Source organism: Oxyura jamaicensis, chromosome 1, assembly GCF_011077185.1.
Source record: "Oxyura jamaicensis isolate SHBP4307 breed ruddy duck chromosome 1, BPBGC_Ojam_1.0, whole genome shotgun sequence".
In the NCBI taxonomy this organism is placed as follows: Eukaryota; Metazoa; Chordata; class Aves; order Anseriformes; family Anatidae; genus Oxyura; species Oxyura jamaicensis.
This window is the reverse complement of record NC_048893.1, coordinates 63,577,151-63,597,680: the sequence shown is the minus strand read 5'-3', so window position 1 is coordinate 63,597,680 and position 20,530 is coordinate 63,577,151. Positions and strand designations below refer to the sequence as shown.

The 20,530-nt window shown below is 40.4% G+C and overlaps 1 protein-coding gene across 2 annotated transcripts in view; it reads right to left on the bottom strand.

The window, feature by feature from the left end:
• ADIPOR2 (adiponectin receptor 2) overlaps positions 1-20,530 on the bottom strand; it is a 45,659-nt gene that overhangs the window by 9,485 nt on the left and 15,644 nt on the right. The window contains exons 1-3 of one of the 2 annotated variants that reach the window (XM_035345857.1): positions 17,467-17,512; positions 13,615-13,850; positions 222-341 (exon numbers count right to left, since the gene is read on the bottom strand). In XM_035345857.1, coding sequence (XP_035201748.1) covers positions 222-341; positions 13,615-13,850; positions 17,467-17,497 — 387 coding nt within the window. In that variant the 5' untranslated portion in view covers positions 17,498-17,512. Of the gene's footprint in view, positions 1-221; positions 342-13,614; positions 13,851-17,466; positions 17,513-20,530 lie in introns of those variants that run through there. The other variant, XM_035345864.1, reaches the window with a different exon arrangement.

Sequence of the window (20,530 nt, the reverse complement as noted above, 5' to 3'; positions counted from 1 at the left end):
TTTTATAATCCCTATTGTTCCATGTTTTACAGTTTATTCATTTATGATAGATTGAGATCACGGGAAGTTGTAATGCTACTAGTTATAACGAGAGATGCACATTCAGGGATGGTGTGTACCTGCTCTCTCTCACATTAGCAGTGTTGCTGCACGCATAATCTGTTGTCCACTGGAAGTTCCTGAACAAGGAAGTTACTTTGGCAGTTTCCACATGCCCTTACCTTACACACAAATTCTTCCATTCTCTCCATAGCGTGATGGGCTTGTAGAAGAGGTGACATGCCCATAAACCCTTCTTCTTCTTGAGGTGACTCATCATTGTGGTTATTATCCTCAGAACTCTGGGGAGGAAAAATAAGAAAAAAATGCTTTTTGGAAAATGAACAGAGAAAGGTGTTGTTGTTTTCCATACAAGACTATGATTATTAAAGGTGTTGGCAAATAAAAAAGTTTTCTTTCCTTGTCCTGCAATGAGGAAGGAATTCAAAATAACCAGCCAAAAAGAGATTGCATTTTCATATATCTGAGAACAACTCACATGCCTGATCCCTTTTATACTGCTTTCTTCCAAACCTGGTGAAAGTATATGTTCCTCTAAGTTATGCCTCATTAAAGCCCCAATATGGAGCCTGAGGCTTGCCGTCTACCCACCCCCAGGGAAGGATTACTGCCTATTTTATGTTTCAATGCCACTACATCTGCCTTAATACCACTATAACATATCTGGCATTTTAAGACAATAAAAGCAAGGCAAGGAAATGAATCCATTTACCTTGCTATAAATGCTTTTACTTCAATTTTTGGTTTGAATCTGAAGATCTATTCTGTTTAACTGAAACTTCTGTTCAGCTCATAATCCAGCAACAGACATTTACTCGTTTGACTGAAATTCAAGGTATTCTAGAAACTACTAAGCTACTTCTGCCATTTAGGCAAAGGCAAGTTATCAAATAAACGCAATAACAGACATCAAAGTTTTAAGCAAAATTAAAGAGAAATTCCCAACATCCATACCACAGAACAGCTGAGGTTGAAGAGACCTCTGGAGATCGTCTGATCCAACCCCCAAGCTCAAGCAGGGTCACCTAGAACACGTCACACAGGATCATGTCCAGGTGGGTTTTGAGTATCTCCAGAAAAGGAGGCTTCACAACCTCTCAGGGCAAAGTGTGCCAGTGCTCTGTCACCCTCACAGTAAAGAAGTTTTTCCTCATAATCAGAAGGACCTTCCTGTGTTTCAGTTTGTTTTCAGTTTGTGCCCACTGCCTCTTGTCCTGTTGCTCGGCTCCATTGAAAAGAGTCCAGCCCCATCCCCTTGACACCCTCCCCTCAAATATTTGCGTACATTGGTAACCTCCCCTCTCAGCCTTCTTTTCTCCAGGCTAAACAGGCCCAGCTCTCTCAGCCCTTCCTCCCTAAAAAGAGACGCTCCAGTCTGCTAATCCTTTTCATAGCCCTCCACCAGACTCTCTCCAGGAGCTCCAGGTCTCTCTTGTACCAGGGAACCCAGAGCTGGGCAGGACTCCGGGGCTGAGTGGGGGGAGGATAACCCCTCTCAACCTGCTGGCCACACTCTTCCTAAGGCACCCCAGGATACTGTCAGCCTTCCTGCCCACAAGGGCACATCAATGGCTCATGGAACATCCCAAAGGCATACCAAGAGAACTGTAAAAACAAAACCAGGGAGCCTAGACAGTCAATTGATACACATTACTAATAACTATATAGGAAAGAGTTACTTGGTATAGTAATTTTCTACCCTATGTTGACTTGTCACAACATCTGATGCACAACAGTTTTCTTTTTTTGGGGTGGGGATGGAATAGTCCCACACTCTTGTTTGCTCATCAATGCTCACAGCCCATCAAAGGTTCCATTCAACGCTCCAGCTTCCAAGGTCAACAAGAAAATCAACAAGAAAAGCCAGAAAAAAGAGAATGAGCCTTTTGTACACATCAGGCTTGACGTAGAAAGCCACCACATCTTATGATCAAGCCAAAAAAGCCCCACAAGCCCTATGGAGACTGGCCTCCCCTATACCACAACCTAAACACTTTCCTTCCTATTCCCATATCAAGATAAACATTTCGTTATCACTAATGCAGTCTAAAGTGACTGCAAATGTAGCATATAATCTCACACAACCAATAAATTACTACCAGTAACACTAAAGTCAGCATCCTGAGTTTTGAGTGAAGAGAAGATCTTGGTGTGCATTTGTCACACATTACACACATTACTTCTCCTTAGAGTAAGGCATTCTTAACTATTTCCATCAACAAACAAACTGAATAAGCCTCTTAAAATTTTATTTTTTTAATAAATAAAACTTCTTTAAACCTAAAAAAAGCTATAAAGACTCTTCAATTTTATTTCTCCCCCACCCCAGAGGGAGGAATAACATGCTATTACTTGCTCATATCCCCACCAGCATGGGGTGTTGGGACACAAGCAACGCAGCAGCCATTGAAGCTTCATCTTTCAAAGAGGTCCCCTGAACACATCATTCTTAACACAGTTTTGTTTATCCAGAACACAGATCTCTACTATATAATACATAGTATACATCCTTTGTATGCTGTGTATGACTTCCCGTTTGTCCACATTAGAACAACTCGATTGACTAAATGAATCTTTGCACACAAAACCATGTCACTTTTACTGACTACTCACCTTCATTTATCATTCCAGCCAATACCACCTCTGAGCAAGTCTGGACAATTTTATATCATATGATTCTTACCTTACATTGAATGATTGATATAAATACTGATCAGCTTTAGGCAAACCCTAGAGCAGTATAAAGCAGCAGTAGATATACTCTGACTGCCTAGATTATCCCGTTAATTCTAGCATCTGTATTTCCTGATGGCTTTCTCGCAATTACATTTAATACCCTTCTAAAATAGGCATAAGTCCTGTTGGGCTAGATAGCATATTATTAAAAAAACAAATTTGGTTTCATTCTCACTCAAAGATGTATTTCCTACACTGCCAGTTTTACTGGCCTTCTCTGCTGATGGGTCTCTTCTGTTAGGGCTCTCAGTTTCAATATCATAAATAATTCACTCAAGGTCTGGATTAGATGTTCATTATGATAACCTGTGTAATCTTACAAATCAAAGAAATCTTCAGGTTCCAAGAAAATCCCTTCTAGAAAAGCAAGGCTGGTATCCACATCCCAATGCACTTGATACAAGAAGCACTGGTATGGCTTCAGCTGCCCTAAAAGTCTCTCCCCAACACCACACAATGACCATCTGGAACGGAGTGATCAAGTTAGTAATCCTCAACTTACAAAACCGAGTGGACTAAAGGAAAAAAGGTCCATTCCCTTACTGAATCAAAGCCTGTATTCATTGCAGTCTGTCCAGTGACTCAAAGCCAAAAAAATGTTCATTTCCCCCTCTCCACATACTCACATTTCTAGAATGATGGGAAGGTTTAATTTGAACAGACTGTAAAGCTCGAAGAGCACAGCTATTTATGAACTAGTCCAAAATCTTTGCATTTTGGCAACGTGCCTACAAACAAATCATTAGTGAGCTTTTTAGTGATAAAAAGAATTCATATCATATATATACAGTCCAGATTACTGCCAGAAAATGGAATTGATTTTACTATCTCCTTCCTGCCATTAAGCTGCAAAATTAGCATTCAAGGAAGTAGCTAAAGCTCAGCTTCTTAGTCCTTTTCTTGGTAAGGAAGAAAAATGAGGTCTGTTCTGGAACATCTGTCCTCTCTCAACTCCTTCCTCCCATGTGCCATTAGAAAGAACAGCAAACTACACTTTTTGGAAGCTGGAAACATAGCTGGAGTGCAACACCAACGCCAGTTTTCATCTGGAAGTCTGAAGGAGTCTATTCACCTTTGATTCTTCAGACAACTGAAGAAAATGATATGACTTCTCTGTTCAGAGGGCTTATCATTGTAAGGTTTCCAATGGGATGAGCTCCTTTGTATCTCCTGATTTCCATGTTTTCTCTCCTTTGGCTGACCGTATCAGAAATGCAAAAATACTTCTAGAACATAACATAAGCAAGCATACACTTTAGGACCTGTTTTCAACTACTTGTAAATTCTGCCCACCAAATCAGTATTTTAAAACTGGAGAAAACAATGGGTAAATAATCTCACTTGCCTGACACCTTACATTAAGCTTTAACCCAGAACAAAACTTTTTTCATGCACTATGGTGTAACCTGAAGCAAGTCCTTGTAGAATAATTTTTGCCGTTGTACCTTCCAGATTGTTGCTTAAGAGGATTTCTAGTTGAGTAACATTTCAGATGCTTTTTTGCATTGTCTAACTTGGTCAAAAGTTGAGAACGCTCTTAAAAGAAGCAAGTCTTTAAGAAAGTAATTCTGTGAAGTCTAGAGCATTTGGAAATATTTGATTTTGAAACAAAACCCCTCAATTTCTTGGAGTGAGTAATTATCAGCTGTCATCCTTCTGCCACACATGCACAGCAATGACTAGAATCAGTCTTTCACACAAATCCAAAATCATGGCTTCTGTATACTTACACTTGAGAGGGCCCAGACACTTCCTTCTATGGAAATACTAAGCAATCCTTCCAATTTTAAACTGACCACCTTTGCAAATTCATAGTGTTAGACCTACCAACATAGTGCAGATACCTAATGATACATAAATTATGTAACGGAAGTATAAATGCAATGCATCCTGAGCTGAATAAATTGAACCAGAAGATAAACTAAAACTGAAGGATAAGTGACAATGGTTGGAAGAAAATGGATTTACTGATTTATCCATATGCACTTTACTTTGGGAAGCTTTCCAGATTCTTTTTGTGATAGCAGTGATGGACAAGAAGGCAAAAGAAAGGTGGAAATTAGATTTGATTATACTGCTTTGTCTGTAAGCCGAGGCAGCACACTTTCAGAGACAGATCATCTTCTAAAAAGAACTTCAAAGTACTTTGCTAGGGATGGAAAAGGCTTAACACCAAAAACAAGACTTAGAGCAGTGGAGGAAACAAGAGCAAGAAACCTCACTAAGAGCTCAACTGCACAGTGCTTATCCTGAAGTAAGTTTATTTTAACATTGAAATTTTATTCTTCTGTAGCACTAACATGAAGTTGTTTTTTTTTTTAAAAAAAAAAAATTTACATTAAGGATGAGAATCTGTTGCCTGAACACCTTGCAAAAGGCAGTTCACATAGCCAAAGATCTGGTTACAGACAGAGAAGCATAGTAAAACCTGCTCTGGTAAAATCAATATACTTCTTGTCTACTACAACAGCTTATCCTTCTCACACAGATTAACATTTTCTGTACTATCCCCTTCATAACTGTTACTGGATACTTTGTTTATTAATACACTCTCTACAGGAAAGCCTGTCAGAAGTCAAGCTGCAGTGGTAGAAGACTTCAGAAACCCTTTACCTACTTTTTAGAAAGCTGTTTTCTCCAGACTTCAAGTGGTAAAAGTATAGCTTACTGAGGTCTGTAGTTTCTTAACATCAGTTTAAAGATTTACTGAAACTTTGAGAATTTACATGTCTACTACCTTACACAGGTGACAAGAAAGTTCTTGATCTCCCTCCCCTTTAGACTTAATTTTGCTAGAAAAACCCCAATCTGTTCATTAGTGCGCGAACTGAAACAAGTCAGACTTAAAGCAACTGAAAAAGCTTATTCTATCAAAAGTGATGATCCCCCTCACCTCCATCTTCCATTACACTGCTTCTGACACTCCTCTGACCCTTGGGTTGATTTGCTGATCCAATATTAATCTGGCAGAAATTGCTCGGTGAGCTTCTCATTAGATAATTAAGTTGGTCCAAGATAACCAAGAGATTTAAGGAGTTCAAGCTAGTGCAGCAACAACATTTTGCTAAGATCCACTACAGAATACCTTCTGTTGAATATATTCATGGCCGCATTTCAGCTCAATACATATTAGTTGGATGCCAGATGGTTTCCACTCCCTCCTGTACTCTTAACCAGTTAGAAAGGATCATAGGAACCTAGGTAAGTGTGGCTTACAGAAAATTAAACTAATACCCACTTCCACAGGCTGTTACATTCCCAAAACTTCCAGCAGCTTTTACAACTGCATTTTGAGAACTTTGGTAGCTTTACATGTTTGGGGTTTTTGTTTGTTTTTAAATAGTATGTGATGCAGAATCAGAAATGCACGTATTCATCAGCAATACAAGTCACCAAGACCCTGGAAACAGAAGAACTCTACTGTGACAGATTCCTCTTCAGACAAAGTCACCCCTCAGTTACTCGAGGGCTGCGTGCATACCTTAGCATGCGGGTATTAAGGTCTGGAGCTAATGAAAAAACATGTCTCAAAGCTCAATTGTTTGTGATGCCAGCTCATTACTGAGATGTCACTGGTGCCCTAAAACTACTATCACAGGAGTTTCCAAGGCACAATGCTGTCTGAATCTGTTTTAAAGTTCCTGTTGCTTCGTTCAGCAGCTGATCAATGCTCCCCTGCTCTCTTCTTCATCTGTGTCCAGACAGAACCCTGCCTCAGTATGAGCACACCATTGTATCACGAGCAAGACAACTAAAAAAAAGCAAACGCTTTGAGTAAGATTCAGTCATGGGACATTATACAACTCAGTACTTGTATACAATTCTCTTCTTAAAATAAAGTTAGATAACATACATTGCCTCTTTTACAATACCACTGTTATCTCCTATATTAAACTGAAGTCACAAAGTCTAGACATGAACTTGGAGATCTTGCTCTTGTTTATCTTGATCTCATCGGATGAATGATTAATAGTGTTTAACATGATATTCAAGTCATTTAATGTTTCTTGGGGCAACGTGCCAGATTCAGTAACTCGAGAGCATTGAGCATAATGGCCAAGATATGTTGAAGGCTATATTAAAAAAGGCTATTTTTTTCTGATCTCAGTCCGGTAACATTTTTTTTCCCCCCATTATCCAGATTGCTTTCTTCAGCAACTCCTGTGTGCCCATTCCATCAGCTGACCTTTTACCAACTGGCCTTTTGAAAGGGGAAACCAGTGATAGGCGGTGCCATGCAATTTCTCCTAAAAAGCTGCTGCACATTTTTCAGAGTTTTGTCAGCTTATGTTCTTTGGATTAGAAGTAATTAATTGGAAAAGCACGGCACTTTTCCCTGACATCCTTTAACTTTTGTACCTACCAGGTTATTTTAAAACAGCTTTGTCATTTAGAGTTTACATTCTCTCTTCATCTGGCAGGGCTGTAAACATACACACACCAAAGTTTAAAAAGGCTAACCACCATCACCCTATAAGCTCTTTTTGCTGTCACAACACCAAAAAGAAAGTCATTCATTAGCTCTGTGCCAAAGACCCTTGCAGACTACTGGTCAAAATGTTAAATTGGAGTTTGCTGGAGTTTGGTATTTTTCCTTCGTGGGTCACCTTCCTATAAAAGCTACACTCCATTTAATAAAGCACTTGGAAACAGTTTTATACAATTGGTCACGGGGTGACTGCTTCCTGGCACCTACTAAAAACAAGCACCAACGTTTAACACTTGTTTAGCAAACTGGACGAAGTCACATTGGCTTCAGCAAGCACACCCTTATTCAAACTAGCTTCCTCATTAAATGTCTTCAGATGAATAGGGTTTGTTTAATGTATAAGCTCTAGCAACTACTGATTTTCTATCAGTGCTCAGTACTTGACATGAACCAAACAGCTAGCTCAGTGCCCACATGTCCAGCATGCTTCACAAAAAAGCCTGCAAAAATTATATCTACTGCAGAGGATTCTCGTGTGTCATTTTCTGCTCCTTTATCATGTTAATCCCGACAGCAGAAAAGAGAAAACAAGTGTGCTGGGCTTACAGGAAAAAAAAAACACACAGGGGAAAAAAACAACTGAAAGTGTATTGCTGAACTTAACAGAAAAGTAAAGTCAAGCAATTTAAAACAGTTATCAGGTTTTAAGATGCAGGTTTTAAGCCACCAGTACAATACTATTTTCTCTTCTATCACTCTGAAGGGCTGCCACTTCCCCCATTACTGCCCAAATCAGGCAGATACAATCTCCCTGAGAACAAAGGGAAAAACTGTGGAATCTAACCTTTGTCCAGGAAAGCAGCTGTACCAGTGAATTATAAATAAGACCACTCCCTCACTCTCCTAGTTTCAACACACAACACAACGAGCAATGGTTCCAATCCCAGCTGACAGGCAGCAAACTCAGCAGAGCACCAGGACTCCCCCTCTCGTAGAGCTTAGGCTCCCCAGACTTAAAGGAGACAGTTGAACCCATCTAGCATAACCTACTGCAACCTTCTCAACAACTCGGGAGAGTTTTCTGAGAGACAGGGCGGGCACGTACATGGTCATGGCTGTTTCCCATGTTACCAGCCTTCTGGGCAGAAACCTGTATACTCATGGTTGACCAAGTCAACATTTCTATTTCTTTTCCCCCTGCCGGCATTGAAGCTCTAAAAGCCCATTAATAAACCTAGCCCATTAGTAACTCTCAGTGAAGGATATATCAGCATCCAACCAATTCGAGCCTGTGGTGCCTGGAAACTACCTCCACAGACGCATCGCATGTCTTCATGCTGTTCAAACAGGAATACTCAGATACTCTGCTCATGCAAAAGTGTTTTGCTGTACAAAAAAAGGGCATATTGGTGGGGACAGATACTAGATTCAAGTACTTGTTTCAGTGACTAGCAGTGAGTAAAATAAGCATTACTTCCAGTGCTTAGAACAGCAACTGAAGGAGCTTTCAGAAGTTAAGATCTTCTGACCTGAAATAAAATGCCAATTCACGTGCTTTCAAATAGCATTCCTTCCCAAGGGTTGCAAAAATGGACATACATGATAAGTCAAAGAAATCTGCAGAATGAGAAATTTTGACTATGATGTGCTTTGAAAGAAGCACATTTTGGTAGTATCTCAAATTTTGTTATGCCACGCCTCTCCCATACACAGTCATAATACAATCTCTAACAATAAAACCTATAACACAATGCAGGAAGAAAGCAAAGGCAGAAGCAGCAGCTAAATTTTTAATCTTAACAGTGAAATGCTTAGACGGAAAATAAAGTGGTTTCACACTGAGCAAACTTGCAAGCAAGTCTATAAAGGAAAAAAAAAGTTAAGACAGTCAAAATTTATGAATGTAAGTTCCAAAAGACTACTCTTTAAGACTAGCTTTGGCCTGCAAGACTATCTGAATCATTTTCACTCAACTAGCATCCATCATAAAGACAAGTTAACAATCCCATGAATATGCATGCATGGTTTTGTCACTAACTGAAACTATTTTTGTAGATAATACACTTATTCAACAGAAAAGGCTCTGAGTAAGTTCTGAGATTCAAGTTAAAACCTCAAGCTATTTGCACACCTTCCAATTATTCTAAACCTTTTCTTTAATACCTGGAAAACCTGATATATCCTTCTGTCTTCCTCCTTCACATCACTTCAGTCTTTACACCCTGGAAAGGCTCCTGTAGCCACATGCTGGTACCGTGAATTTGTCAGGGGTCAAGTAAGTGCCACTTGAAGTCAAAACCCATGCTCCCTGAGAAGCAATCCAGATGAGTATTTGCCCAAGTTTCTTCTGCCCATTTAGATGATTTGAGAGCTAATGCGTACCTCTTCCCAAACCCTTACTGTTTGTTATCAAACACTTCAGGGCATTGTGTCCCAACTTCAAGGGCACATTTCTGTGCTGCACAGCACAACTGCACAACACAGCCCAACTGCCTGAAAGGGAGCAATGTTGAGGAACATGAAAGCCTGATGGATGGAATAAAGGCAGAGAAAATGGGTCTTCTGTTGACCTCCTGTCACTGACAGATTATAGCAGAAAAGGAGAAACTCAAGCACAGGTTTCTAGGGCTGCATAAAGAGCCCATTCATCAGGTTATAAAAAGTCACCCATATTTGATTACATCAGTGTAACAAAGCCACAGTAAGAGGGATCTCTTTAGGAACTATCACTGCTGGAATTATGCAGGCAGTTGAGACACACACTAGGAAAGGAGAAAAGATGCTGTCAGGAAGGCTAGACAATCCAGCATGCGACAAGAGGGAAACACCTGCTGAAAAATGCTTTAGTTGCACACATACACAGCACATGCAAAGAGTTTGTATTGCTGAAAGGAAGAGAAGACCTACTGCAGCTTGCCTGATCCTCTTCTCACCACCAAATCCTTCCCATTCAGATACAGAGTCACTATTTCTCAAAGGTACAGAGCATACACCACTCATCTGCACTACACTAATTCCATGAACAAGTTAGTGACAAGTTTACCCCCGGTTCAAGTATCAGTTTCAAAGAACAGATGATCTATGAATACATAAGCACTCTAGGAGAGAACAGAGCTATGGATGAAGGAGACTAAGAGGTTCTTGTGTAAAGAATATTAATTTTATATGATCCATATTTTCTTGTAAGCATCACTGTAAAACTGGCAGATTAACAGCACTGGTAAAAGGATGCAGCTATTTTACTATTGTTTTGGGTAGGCATGCTCAGTACAGTGATAAATCTTTGCTACATGTTCTCTGTGAATACCACAATTTGCAGGAAACCGAATCTTTAATACTATTTTAGTTCACAGCTATGAAACCACCTAGGTACATCTGCTGGTACCAAGACCTCAAGAAAAGCTTTTAGGACTACATCAGAATTCTTAAGACCACATACATTTTTTTCCATAAAGATGCTTCACTCTAAAGAGGGCCAATATTTTGGACCATCAAATTATAAATAGACATTGCAAGCAGTGGAGGAGGTACAAAAGTAATTCTGCACAAAACACATGACGTACATCCATAAGCCTCCTTTTCTAAGGAAAAACTACTAAAATAATTCATTAGAAGCAGTTACTACCTCTTATGAGCTCTTATAGTTTCCTCCTACGAGTGGAGTACAAAGTGAATATGCAAGTAGGCAGAAGAAATGGAATCCTGTAGGAGAGTTTGTGGTGGATTTAATAAAAATAACAGAGCTGCAGCGAAATAAATAGCCTAACAGGATCAACACTCAGCACACAAGCAACAGAAAAAGGAAACAATATAATTTTATCACAGGACAAAAACACAAGTATTTTACATTAGTGCCTCAAGCTTTACACCCAGTACATTTTAAGGCAATATCCTAACGGTTAATATACACCTGCAGTATTAAAGAAAGCCAGTATCGTTAGCTTGTCATAAGTAGGTAAGTGTAAAAGCCTAGTAAAATACAATGATGTTCTGATGAATATACTACATAGCTCTCATCCACTCTCCTTCACCAGGATAGGAATTCCTAGATTGCTGCAACCATACTGAAGCAGAAGGTATTTGGCAATTAAAATACTAATATATTGGGCACCACTTGAGTCCTTTTGTAAGGCTGTATTTAGCTTATGTGCCTGGATTACTATTCCATCTACAGCAGAGCAGTAACCTTATAGTCCTGTTATCTAAACAAGAGCCTCTTTAAAACCAGAAGAAATCATCTTTTTGAAGTCCTTTCTACAAGAGTTTCACATCACCAAAATGTACAGGGGAGTGGAAAAAGTAAATCCTAGGTTGTATATCAATGCTTCTGAGTAACAGCTGTGCTGAGGCTTTTGAGGAGAGGAAGATACATAGCACAATGCATTTTCCAGATTATTTGGAACACTGAAGTATGTCAGATAATAAAGGCCATTTGGCAAGCTAACATTGGTACGCTTCACAGAAGAGAGTTTTGGGATGCTCCATCTGAAGCATCAAGTATGCAGTTTTTTAAAAGGAAAAAGTCTAAAAGATACAGTTTTAAAAACAAGAAATCACCAAGAACAGGAATACAACTTTAAGTTGAAAAAATATATGTATATACATATAAATATATATAAATAAAATTTAGGCCATAAAGGGCAGAGAAAATGTTGCAGTTCAAGACAGAACAGCCAGGTCCAAGAGGCAAAAAATTTCTGCAGCAGCATTTTAAGAGACTGGGAAAAGAGGGAAGACAACAAACAAAGCTAAATATTCTTAGTGAACTAAAACAAAAGCTGCATGTACTTTTGTCATAAGGACAAAATCATACTAAGAATGTCTGAAAAATGAGAGGAGAGAATAAAAGTACTTCAACCCTTTTCTTCAGATTCTAAAAAAAAAGAATACTTACTCATTGAAATAATTTATATTTAGCTAAGCAAATGTACAGAGTGAATTGCAGACTGCACTTTTACTTTTGTCTATTCCATCTTCAGGTAACTCATTATTCAACCAGGAAAGTCAGAGAGAAGAATGAAAACGGACTTCACAAAGAATGATACCAAACACTTGGTCAGAGAAATGTATCTGTTCAAGATAGCTGCTAACACAACTCAACTTTTCCTTTCTAACCTTAGCAAATTCAACTATTGACTAACACTTTGCATATTATACATTTTATGACTTTCCGCATAATACAAAGAAAGACTGTTTATTTCCTTTTATCATGATATTGAGAATGGTCTGTAGAAGTTATTGCACTGTACAATCATTGACTCAGCTTCTTGGCCATAAATACCTGACTTTCATTACACAGACACCTTAAGCTCCATTCAGTAAGGGCTCTCAGACTAGTAACGTTAAGACAGCCGAATACAGACTTACCATGACAACTAAACCATGATTGCGGTCCATGCACACAACCAGAATCTGTGGCAAATGCAATTACAGCAACAGCCCAACTCTTCTGCCTTGAAGACTGTTACATAGCATCAGCATGTTTTTGCTGCTGGCTAAACAGCACACAGTTGCTGTAACTAAACCGATACTGTCAGCTCCTTAAGCCACAATAAATTTAATAGTAAGCCTAAGATGAATGCCTCTTCTACTTAACTGACCTGATACTAACCTGTATATATCCTGGGAGAAGCACCAATTACAGTTCTGAAACTCTCTAACCAGAAGGTACTTCTGTCCAACACTCAGACAATGCCTTCCTACAACATTTCATTAAGCTGTGGAATGCCTTTCCACAGGATGCTGTGGCTACTAAATTGTCCAACGGTTCATGCACCAGAAATTCAAAAACATTGCCACTGGCTCAGAAAATCTGCAAACATCCTATTGCTTGCTAGGAAAGCATCCTTGGGAGTAACACTGCATGCTTCTCCATCCTTGTACTCTCCTTAGAAGTCTGTTATTGGCTACTGAGACAAGATAGTAAGCACTGTGGAGTTTTGGTTTAATCCAGTCATTCCTCCAATAAGATTGCTTGCAAGCAGATTTTTCTGCCCTAATCCCCAAGAGGACAGCAATTAGCCAAGGTTCAGATTGTATTCAGCTAGAGTCAATATTATCTTCGCCTTTCACTTGCAATTACCTGGCAATTGCAGAACAAAGATCTGTTGATATAAGCAGCGTCTCAGCAGAGAGCAAACTAGTATGACCTCCATTCTTGGAGGCAAGAAAACGCAACACAAAGCTGCTGAACTTACACTTATGCCCAGGCTTGTCACCTAAATTCTCATGCATTCAGCCGAGTATTTCTGGCATCCTTCTTGTTTTACTACATTTAACAGGCATAAAGTGGTTGTAAATTCTCTGTTCGCAGTCCTGGAACTTAAAGTAGTGAAGAACTTGCATCAAAACTAATTTATCCCAGCAAATCTAACAGTCACATAACTTACATTTTCCTGGTCAGAAGACAAAGGTGGTTCCACTAAAAGAAGCCTCTGCTCAGAGGTGTCATCTTCAAAGGCTGCCTGGGTTGTTGTCGAGTCAGACATGTGTCCCTTTCTGAGCCGTAGAACCGGCTCTGGAGAACCAGCATTATCGAGTTCCGTTAGTTCATTCATGAGATGCTGGGAGCCGTCCCAAATATTCTGCCTCCTCTTGATTCGGTTTGGCTGATGATATGTTGATGCTGAAAGACAAACAGTTTGTATAACTAAACTGAAGTTACAAAGGAGATCATAAAAACTGGCTGGAAGAAGAGCATGCCAAAAAGCTGATAGACATCTATTACAATTGCCTTTACACGTGCCCAAATCCCCACAAAGCCATCTAGATGGACTTTCACACTGCTGTAAAGTGAATTCTCATCTTGTGACCACGAACACTTTAGTATCCTAACACAAATTAAGCGCGCCTTTGAAAGATGACAGAAAGTGAGCTCCAGAAATTCACAGTAAATTCACAAAAGCACAATAGCGTTTTTAAAAATTATTTTTATAAACTTGCAAACAGTTGATACTATTCATAAATAAATTGTCACAGGCATTCTAGAGCCCTCAGCTTTTTGTGGCTATGAGACTCATTTCAAACTGTGTGGGCTAGGTTTCACTAAAACTAGAACATTAAGTACTGGTATAGCTGTATGGCTGCTAGCAAGCAGAGCTCAAGAAACAACTAGCTATAGCCAGACTGAAAGGAGGGCAGCAGTGCACACAGTGATCATGTTGTTCCCATTGCTTAAACTAACATGCTCACAGTTACTGCTAGGAGAGGGCCTGTACCTTTACATGCACAAGGAATTACACCAGAAAGCTTTAGACACCATTTATCCCATCCCACCTATCAGAAATCAATAAATTCCCCCAGAAAACCATAAGCCATACTATCTACTGCAAAAAGAATATGGGATAAGTTTAACTCAAGGTGCCAAAGATTAAAATTGCAGAAAATTACCTGATACCAGCCTGTTAATCTGAGCCCTTATCTAAGAGTATTTTCGGTTACCTATTTATCTCGTATGTCACTGCAAGGAAGTCACTTCAGCAGCCAGCCAGAAGCAACGCTGGCTGTCTTGGGAGGCACAGCAGCCAGGGCACTTTGCAGTCAGAATGCCAGAAACCAGCAGGATGTGTTAGCGCTCAGCTGAGACTGCAGAGTCACTTTGAATCAGAAACTATTCATTTTGTACTAATACTCACTTGGTATCATTCTATTATTGAAGCATTTAAGTGCTTAGATGTGACTAACATAACATTAAGATAACCCATCTAACAAGTTTTAACTTGCCAGAGCACATAATTAGATGGGAATTTTAGCATTGAATAAGAGATGCTGAACTTTATCAGAACAGAGGAAAGCAAATTAAAAGATAGGGGGGTTGATACTAGCAGGCTTGTAATAAAACGTCACCTCCAAAAAGCCAAAGTACCCCCTTCCTCTAAGGGATTAATCTCATTTACATGTGACCACAGCAAGATAATTCTCAGCTGTCAGATGTCCTATAGTTAATTTTGCTGTAGCACTTTGTAACGTTACATCCCTGCAGCTGCCTGGCAGTCTCCAGGGGAGAGAGCTGCTAATGAGCAGGTAACAGACTGCCGAGCCAAGGCACACCTCAGCTGTCGGAGGGCAGCATGGCACGCTGCCTTCATCACCCAGGAAGGGGAGCTCACAGGGTGCCAGCAGAGCAGATGGCACGCCCACCTTTCTGCTAGCTCCGCTACAGGGTCCGTAACCTCCATCGGAGAGTTAACACCTAAAATGGTCACATCTGTTTGCTTGGTAAACTCAAGAGCCACAGGACTTCTCACCCCATGAGAATTAAGCCACAGTTTTAACGTTACACAGGAAGCCCAATGAAGAGTTTGAGCATGTGGATTTTAAGAACAAGTATTTAGCTAGCTACAGAACAACTGAAATCTTTTGTGATGCTTCAAGCAGCCAATTCACAATTCTATTTTTATGCGAGAAACACTGGGACACTGTCACACTGCAGTTTGCCAAAACTGATCTAGGGGAGAAGGAAGGAAGAGCATGCAATAAGATCTACGTTTTAAAAATTAAATTTACTGAGTAATTAAATTTAAAAGGTAACTTAAGAGATTAATTTCATACAGTACTCTGTACCACTGAAGCCAAAGCTAAAAAAAAAAAAGGCTACAAAAGCAAGTGGCCATCTGCAAACAAACGGGCACACGCACCCCTGCCTGAGTTCCACACAGCACTTCAAACAGGTATGCCACAGCTGGTTTCAAACTATTCAATTTGCATTAGCCATTGAACCAGCAAGTTATACTAGTTTTTCCTTCTGCCAGCGTTAAGCAACAGAGCCACCAGCGTGCTGCATTACCTGCTGTATTGCCTAAGAGCATGTCCTTACTTCGCCTACACCTCTATGACATTGCGGGAGCAACGCTCAGAGGCAAACTGACACAGCATCAACACAGCAGGCTTAGCCACGCTTGGCCAACGTGCTTACAAAAGGTTCTTCTAATACGAGAAGATGCAGGAATGCCAAGAGACTGCTTAACTCAGGCCTTGAAGACTTACTTAACCAGCACTCGCTGCCAAGCGATCACTAGGGTTAAAAATAAAAGATGCGTTTCACCTCCTGCCAAGGAGATTTGCATTCAGCAGTAGAGATGAACTCTAGAGCTTCATGTGAATAGAAGTCATCGTGTCTTGGCATTACAGTGGACTTGCTCAGTTCAATTAGGCTGCTTCCACGTTGCCCTTGATGCAGTATCACTTCAGTGCTGAATATGCTTGCCCTTACTGAGTATGCAGGGCAAGCTACCCAAGCAATAGTCCAAAACCATCACCACTAGTTCTTGGTCTCTTCAGAACTTGTACTACAAAAGCCAAAAGCATGCACCTGAGTGCAACATGAAATTGCAAATGGAAGAGTGCTAACAGCAAAAACTATTGGTTCACAGGTGAAGGAAGGCAAGCTGAGATTATGAACAAGAAAGGCACAGACGGTCTTTAATTTCTGTTAGAGTTTCTATGACTCCACGGTTCACTGAAAGGTTTGAATGCCTGGGATAACATTTTTCCTAAGAAAACACGAAGCCTAAGCATGAAGTCTGAGTGGGGTCAGCAGCACCCAGCCAGAAGATGACAGGTAGAACGCTGTGAATGAATGAAGGTGGCGTGTTGTTCCATTCTGCCTCTGAGACTGGCAGTTCATAAAAACAATTTTTTTTAAAAAAAAAAAAGAGAAAACTATAGAACACTCGAGGTGTTGGAAGAGGTTTTGTGTTTATGATTGTACATCTCAAATATAAGGCCTTCAACTTTTTGCAGCATGCAACAACTTAAAAATATTCATTAAAATTAGCTCCTATTTAAAAAGGAAGTCACCAGGTACAATTAGAACTACTTAATGACTGCATATATAGTAAGCATAATATCAGCATCTAGATCAATTACTGAGTTCCTGCTGTGTTTAAGATCAGCTGAGAAAAGCATCTACAGAGGTTGGTGTGTATATATATTACTTTTTCTAAAATATACAAAACTTCTAAACGCAAAGTCAGCTTTTAGAAAGGACTTACGACTTTAATACTACCCTAAGTTCTAAAGCAAAACGCAGCACCCCACTAGTCCATTGCCTCAATACACTGCTGCTGCCACCACCAAGCTCTAATAGCCCAAGTGGTTATCACTCCCAGCTGCTCACTCCTCCCCAGCTCAAGAGGTCAACCCTACAGCGACAACAGTCAGCACCAGTTTCAGGCTGGAGACAGAAACCTGTCACCTTTCTGGAAACAAATTCAGAAGGCAAATCTATCGCAGCAGCTCACCGCAGTTGTCCAACGGCAGAGTCATCAACATCCACAGTTACAGAGCATATTTAGGACACTGCTTTACTCCTCAAGATGACAAGGAAAGAGGAGTTACACAAGCCTGAGTGCCACAGGATGATGATGCTGTTCTTCGTAAGCCCTCCCTGGATATTCTCAAGAGAAAAGCCTGTACAGCTTACTAACCTTCCCCAAGATCAGTCATACAGCCCTTACAAGCTCCCAAACTTTGCCTGGCACAAGGACTGGCTTTTTACCTAAGCTAACCACCACCACATGGTAGCAAACAAACAAAGGACTCTAAGGGCAGTTTTGTAGTTAAATGTTATCACAAGAGTTACAGATCTCTTAAGCAGTCCCCAGATGGTCACATTACCTCCCACTACCTAGGCAAAGGAACCTCTCCAACATTCAGCTCCTCCCAGTGTGCTCCTCCCATAAACAGCACAGAAATCCCTTAAAGCCATTTCATTCTGTCTACAGATAGAGTATTTCAAAGAAGGAGGAAAACGTCACCTCCCTCCATTCCTCTCTCATTGATCTAAAGCCTGATAAAAGCCTTCCTGTTTGGGAAGGTGGTGACATCCACTTTATTCCTTTCCTTGCTCACCCTCTTCCAGCCAACCCTTAGACTAGCATGAGCAATGTTTGATGAGCAACACAGGACTAATCTTCATAATATTAGTTCATTATCCCCAACAGAGCTTAGTCATTATAAGAACAAAAGGTCATCATGAAATCTCAGGATGCACCATTTCTCCCAATGCCAATTACTTATTACAGAAGGGCTTAAGTGTATGAAAAGTCTCATACAAGATGTTATTTCAACCTACAAACTTGGCCTCGCCTGCATCCCTGTACCATCACGGCTACAACAGCATCGCTACTCAGTTAGCTACATCCACAGCAGCAACGTGGCACAGCTAATTGATCAGTAAGCCATCTATGGGCTGACTAACTTTACAAATCCTGAATTGTTCAGTCTAGGCCCTGGTAACAAAGTAGGTCCAAGCCCACTTCCAGAACTGTTAGCACAGATACAAAAGGCAGAGTACTTCCAGTACAACCCATGGGCAGACTGTGCTAAGAACACAGCCTACATGGGGTAACAGAGGGGACTTCTGCCTATACTGTAGCTGATTCTGGCTATTCTAACTGCGATACGGTACACTAAATAGAACAGTCTAAATGCAATGTGTCAAGAAAGCTATTATCTGCTAGAGAGGTTCTGACACAAGTAGCCCCTCCCAAATGATACACCAACAGCACTTGGTAACATCACACAATGGCTTAGATTACTCTCCGGTGACACCGGCATCATCCTATCACCCAAGTCATACAGCAGGTTCCCTCACTTCCCAGCACCAGCACTGGTGCTCAGCTGGGTTTATCAACAGTGAACCGCTGGTGTCTTTCTTTGTCTGGGGTTGTGGGATTTTTTGGTTGGTTGTGCATGGGTTTTTCTTTTGGTGGAAGTAAAAGCATACAATCTAGGGAAGGGGGAGAGGTGGTCAGAAAGATCAGTGTCACATGAAATGCTGCTGTTGAGCTTCAGCCATACGTGTGGCCTAGCAAACCCATGCTGGGTCGCTTATTAACTGTATGGAGTATCCACTGGTTGGCTGCTTTCCTTGTCATGGATAAAGCAAAGCAGAAGAGATACAAATTCCATGTATTTTAAGCAGATTTGTGAATTGCCCCTTGGAAGACCACGACTAGAAAGTTTACAAGCAGTAATATTGAAAGATCCAAGAGTGTAACTTGAAATAAAGGATTTTTTTTTAATTCCCAACCCTTCCTTTAAAAAAATAAAATAAAAAGCCTTTTGATGATGAGAAATGTCTTTTTCAATTACGGAGTAAAGATCCACAGCCTTCCAAATATTCTCCTGAAATACGAGGTTTAAAATAAACCAAACAAAGGCGCATATGAATGAGGGGAATGAAGAAAAATCACGGGAAACCTTGTTTTCTTAATGCACCCTGAAAGAAATGTAGGAATCAGGCTGTAAAAGTTCTTTGGGGGTCATCTTCAAAAGTGAGGAACAATGAGGAGGCAATTCAGCTCCTCTTCTCTTAGATGCAACTTCCCTAGATAAAGGGGCATCTACAACACAAAGATTAGACTCCCGCCGAGGGTCAGTGGCCAAAAAGCCGTCTTTGTGACTTGTAAACTGTCACTGGACACTGCAGCCTAAGCTATTGCACAGCAGGCTGCAGAGGCAAACAATCAAGCACATTCTGATGCATTTGGATCCAAAGAAAGGGAACAAGCCAAGAGCCTGCCTACATTAACTAAACGCATCCATTTCAGTAGATCCTATTACAACGTTACAACGTTTGCCCAATTTGTACTGAGAATTGGGCCCCGGTTTTGAAACTGGGTTAAAGTGTTATGTCAGAGGTTGGCCCACCCCCAGTGCACAGGGTCCAGTTGTTACAGATGGGATGCTGTAAATTAATTTGACTCTTCAATAAACCAAAGCCAAGAAAATTGTCACAAAAGCTCCATAAAATGAGGAACAGAAGTTCAAGTTCTTTTCACATCGCATTCCACAAAAAGCCACAGCCCAGGCCTGGAAAAATTGCTTTGGGTTCATTTTCTGTTAAATGGTTTAGTTTCTCCAAGGGAAAAACACATTCAGTCTTTGTGCCCTTTTTATGATATTATTCCTAAGACATCTTACAAACACACACCAACTTGCTTCACAGTTGCCCACAGTAAAAAGATGCACTTGGTTTTCGTTAGTAACACTTTGGATCGCAGGCTGTCTACAGGTGGAAGACTGAAATTAAACAACTTTTCATACTCAGCAAAGATCTAGACTACAGCCTTTGAACTCCTGCATCAAGGACACCCAATTCACAAAAAAGCTGCTGGGTGACTATGAAAAAAAAAGTGTCTTTGAAGCACTAAAATCCACAGCTATACTAGTTGTAAGCTAAGTGACATTCGTTTCTCCCCTGTATAGAGATGTTGTATGAGAATGTAAACGGCACCAGATGAGCAGCAGCAATCCCGAGAGCAAACACTCCCCCACCCTGCCAGGTACAACACTCTCCTC